Source organism: Dendrobium catenatum, unplaced genomic scaffold (genome assembly GCF_001605985.2).
Source record: "Dendrobium catenatum unplaced genomic scaffold, ASM160598v2 fragScaff_scaffold_156, whole genome shotgun sequence".
In the NCBI taxonomy this organism is placed as follows: domain Eukaryota; kingdom Viridiplantae; phylum Streptophyta; class Magnoliopsida; order Asparagales; family Orchidaceae; genus Dendrobium; species Dendrobium catenatum.
The window spans coordinates 5256887-5261244 of NW_021318618.1; the positions used below are offsets into that span (position 1 = coordinate 5256887).

General features: G+C 39.6%; 1 protein-coding gene across 1 annotated transcript; it reads right to left on the reverse strand.

Annotated features, from left to right (window-relative positions):
- Nucleotides 1-277: 277 nt before the first annotated feature.
- Nucleotides 278-1968, reverse strand: LOC110113402 (probable receptor-like protein kinase At5g20050). The gene has a single exon (XM_020845973.2). It carries the CDS (start codon nt 1769-1771, stop codon nt 425-427), a length of 1347 nt encoding a protein of 448 aa, XP_020701632.1. The 5' UTR covers nt 1772-1968; the 3' UTR covers nt 278-424.
- Between the last annotated feature and the right edge of the window lie 2390 nt (nt 1969-4358).

The following is a 4358-nucleotide window of genomic DNA, read 5'->3' on the forward strand; positions in this document are numbered from 1 at the left end:
ATGAAGGACATCATTTGTAATCGACTGCAAATAATAATGGATTCATTCAAAATGGGTCAAGCCCCATGATTTTTCCCCTTTTTTAGGAGTTTCCACATAAAAATCCGTGTCTCTTATGAACGCTATACTCTCTCTCTTATATCTATATATATGCTGGATATTCGCACAATGCTAAGATGTTAAATTTTATACTTCTGTACCACCGCAAATATTTCAGGATGCAAGAATCATCAACCCCTCAAAATATGTAATGTGTGAACCAATGAACTTATCCACATATCAATTTCATAAGATCACAACAAATAACAATAAGTCAACCTTTGAATATAAAAGAGTTCTCTTCCGGTACATTTTATCTGGCCGACAAAATCTCATACAAAACTATTATTAAAAACCTTTGGTTTTTTTTTAAAGAAGAAAGGGTCTACCGGCCGGAGAGAATCGTCGTAGAGAACGAATAAGTCAAGGCTTCCGGCGTCCGAAGCTGCTGCAACGCCGACGCCGGACCTTCAATCATGTCGACGTCGAGAAACTCCGCCATCATCATACTCGTCTCCGGCGGAGCTTCCACAACCCCCATCCTCCCTTCCAACATATCCACAACTCTCTCCATACTCGGCCTCATCTTCCCTTCCTCTTGTATGCACCAAAGAGCCACATTTATCAATCTCTTCACCTCCTCCTCCACCTCTTTCCCTATGCCCATCCTCCCGTCCACGACCTCCATCACTCTCTTTTCCCTTACCTTCTCCATCACCATAGCCGGAAAATACGACCAGATCCGCCGCCTCCTCCCCATCGGATCACTTCCTTCCTGCTCCACCAACAAACAGTTTCTTCTCCCTCCCACTATCTCAAGCAAAACCATTCCAAAGCTATAAACATCCGATTTATCCGTCACGCCTGTTTCCATCAGCCACTCCGGCGCCAAATATCCCTTCGTCCCTCGCAAGCTCGTAATCACCCGGCTCTCATCTCTCCCAATCATCTTCGACAACCCGAAGTCCGCCACCAGGGCGTGGAATCCCTCGTCTAGGAGAACGTTCTCAGGCTTGACATCGAGATGCAGAACTCTTGATCGGCAGTTATGGTGGAGGTAAGCAAGCGCCTTTGCCACTTCAACGGCTACTCGAACTCGAAGCGTCCACGGAAGGTACTGCGGCTGCGGCTGCTCATCGCCGGAGGAATTAAAAATCCATTTGTCGAGTGAGCCGTGGCGGGCGAACTCGTATACGAGCAGTCGATGTCTGCCACCGGAGTTGAGGCAGTAGCCGACAAGTCGGACGAGATTTACATGTTGGATGCCAGCGATGACGGCGATCTCCGAGCGGAAATCTCTGTCGCCTTGTTCCGCCAAACGATCGATCCGTTTGACCGCGATGACGGTGCCGTCGTCGAGTATACCTCGGTAAACAGAGCCGGAGGAGCCGCGGCCGACGGGAATTCTAAAGTTGTCGGTGGCGGTTTCGAGGTCTTTGTAAGGGAAGCTGACCGGCAAGCCGGCGACTTTGCGGAGAAAGCTGAATTGGAGACGGAGGTTGGTATCCGCACTGAGGGAGAGGCGGCGTTGGACGGAGAAGTGGCGTCGGATGGGTGAGGTGGAGCGGTGGATAAGGAGGTAGATCAGGATAGCAAGAACGACGGCGGAGGCGCAGACGGCGATGATAAAAAAGGCTTTTTTTGAGCCAACGGTTGGCCACAAGATGGCGAGGAAGATCAGAAGAACGGCGATGGCTGACACTGCTAGTAGAGTTACAGTTTTGGTTCCCATTGCCAGTGGAAGAGAAGGCCGGCTGCAACTGCCACAGATTGGGCACTGATCGGTTAAAAGCTTTAATGAGTAATGCTTCACACCTTACTTGAAAAAGTCAAATGGGTTCATTTCATCTATTCTATTATAGATTGTTGTAATGACTTCAAAGTTTGAATAATTAAAATTTTGATGCAACTAATTAGATTTTAATGATGAATTAAATAAATTAATAAGATATATTATTAATAGATTGAGTTTTTTTTTGGTTTAGTAAGTTATGATGAGTGGTGAATTAGAATGAGATTTGTTTTGGTAGTAAACTATGATGAATGAATATGAGCTCATTGAAGGTGGTAGAAATTTTATTGGATGGTTAAGCAATTAATTAGCAATGCATTAGCAAAGGTAGAGTTGGGCGACTTGATTTGTCTAATAGGGTAAGAATTATTAGACTTGGTGTAGTGATAAAAAAGCATGGATAAATTTGTAAGGACAGACTATTTTTACTTTTGAGAAAATCTTTTTGACAATTTCAGAGGAATATTTCATGATTTTTTTAGCCCTAAAATTTAAGAAGTGCTTAGTTGATCATCATTGCAAATTTGTCTGTATAATGCTGAGCAGATTATCAATCAATCTTTGATTTCTAACATGACTCTTCTTTTTTAGGTATATTATCTTAGTGTGAGGTTATTATTGAATTGAGTAGGGAATGTAGGAAGGGAGTGTTAAGGAGTAAGATAAGACTTCTTAAATGTTAAATAAGAAGAGTGAAAGGCTTAGAATTATAAAATGCAATCAACCTCCAATGCTTCATAACTACTCTAGGTAGAGGACCCTTAATCATTCATGATAGTTCCTCGATTTTTTTTTTAATTTTTTATTTTGTGGAAATTTAGATTGCTAAAGAAATCCTTGTTCTCTCTTCCTATATCATAAATGAATCAATCACATGATTAAATATAATCTTTGTGATAACATAATAATGAGAACAATAAAAGCATTTCATATGAATGAAATATTAAGTGATAAGTTATTGAAGAGTTTGAACATGATGTGTGATCTTTGTTGGCACCACTTTCTGAAAATCTTAATTACCACCTAATGTTTGGGTTTGTTTCATTCAATTTACTTTGCACTCACTTGATTAAGTTAGCCATTCTTGATTCATGTACTTATACACTTAAATACATACAACCAATGTCTTTGTCATTCTTTCTATATCACTACATCATATAACACGAGTAAATGCAAGGCATCAAACCTCAAAGCTTTGTGTCATTTATCATGTTTGGGTCAATTATATTTGTTCCCCACCTTTAGGTCATCTTGATATATTAGTTAGGTTTATTCTAATATGTTAACATTCTTAAGTTGTGTAATACTCTTAGATCAACTTTTGGAAGAATTGTCTATTTAAATCTCTTAATTAATCAACCAGTGGTTTTATGAATTCATTAATATAAATTAACTCAATGGAAGCAGCTTAAAATCATTTACATTAAAATATTAAACTATATTCATTCCCCAAAATTCATTTACAATAGTCAAAAGTTTAATCCATACATTTATCAATATATCTTTTAGCTCTTGATGTAATAACCGAGCTCATCCGGGTTGCATAAACGAGAGCCGCGCAAACCAACCCCCTCTTGCCCCCCTTCTCGTGCACGAACCGTGCCCTTAGAACTCAAGTAACACTAAATCAAGTAGCAGGCTGCAAAATGGAGTTGAACACCCTCGCTGGTGAAAATCTTTCTTTCCAAATCGCAATTTCTTTCGCTATTCGATGGATCCTCCCGCCTTGTTGCCTTCCTTTCGCCATTTAATTCAATTTGGAGACTCAGGGCATCAAAAACTTTCCTTCTCCTTCTTGCAACAGCCACCAAACCTCTCCCATCTTCTTCTTTTCATTCTCTTTCACAAACAACAGCCATCGAATTCTCTTTTCTCCTCCACCTTATTTCTTTTTTGCAATAGTAGCTCTTAGTGAATGTTGACCTCATTTTTGTATGAGGTCATTAAGGATCCATCCAGATTCCAGATCGATCCTGATCCAAGTCAATCCAGATCTAAATTCAATTCAAGCCTCAATGAAAATCTAAAATCCAACCCAGTTCAGAACTCAAACTCCAGTTTAAGTATTGATCCTACCTGTAAGTTAGCTCTGATCTTATCCAGTCATTAATGATCACCAAAATGATTATAGATGATTTGGATACTCAAACTTAATCAATCAAACTCAAAATCCAGATCAATTCCAAAATCCAGACTCAAATTCAAAGTCTAAAAGCCTTGTCCTAAAGGCCTTTTCCAATGAATTTTCAAACACTTGGAAACTCTATTAAATGACCTCTGATTCAGGGTCTATCAATTGCATACTGATGGGAAATGTCTCTGGAGGATGGATATATTATTAATCTAAGATTTGTTGGTGGAGCTTCCTTTACATTTGGTCTCCATAAGATATTTTGTTAGGTCGTAGGATTGATCGTATTATTTGGCAATTGATTTGATGTTTTTGGTGTAACTAAAGATATATTAAGATTTTCACTATTATGCTTCGAATTGTGGGTTTCTATCTATTTGGCCTCACTGTTTGTAG

Coding starts and splice junctions, on each gene's coding strand:
- LOC110113402 (XM_020845973.2), bottom strand. CDS start 1,771: ATGGGAACCAAAACTGTAACTCTACTAGCAGTGTCAGCCATCGCCGTT.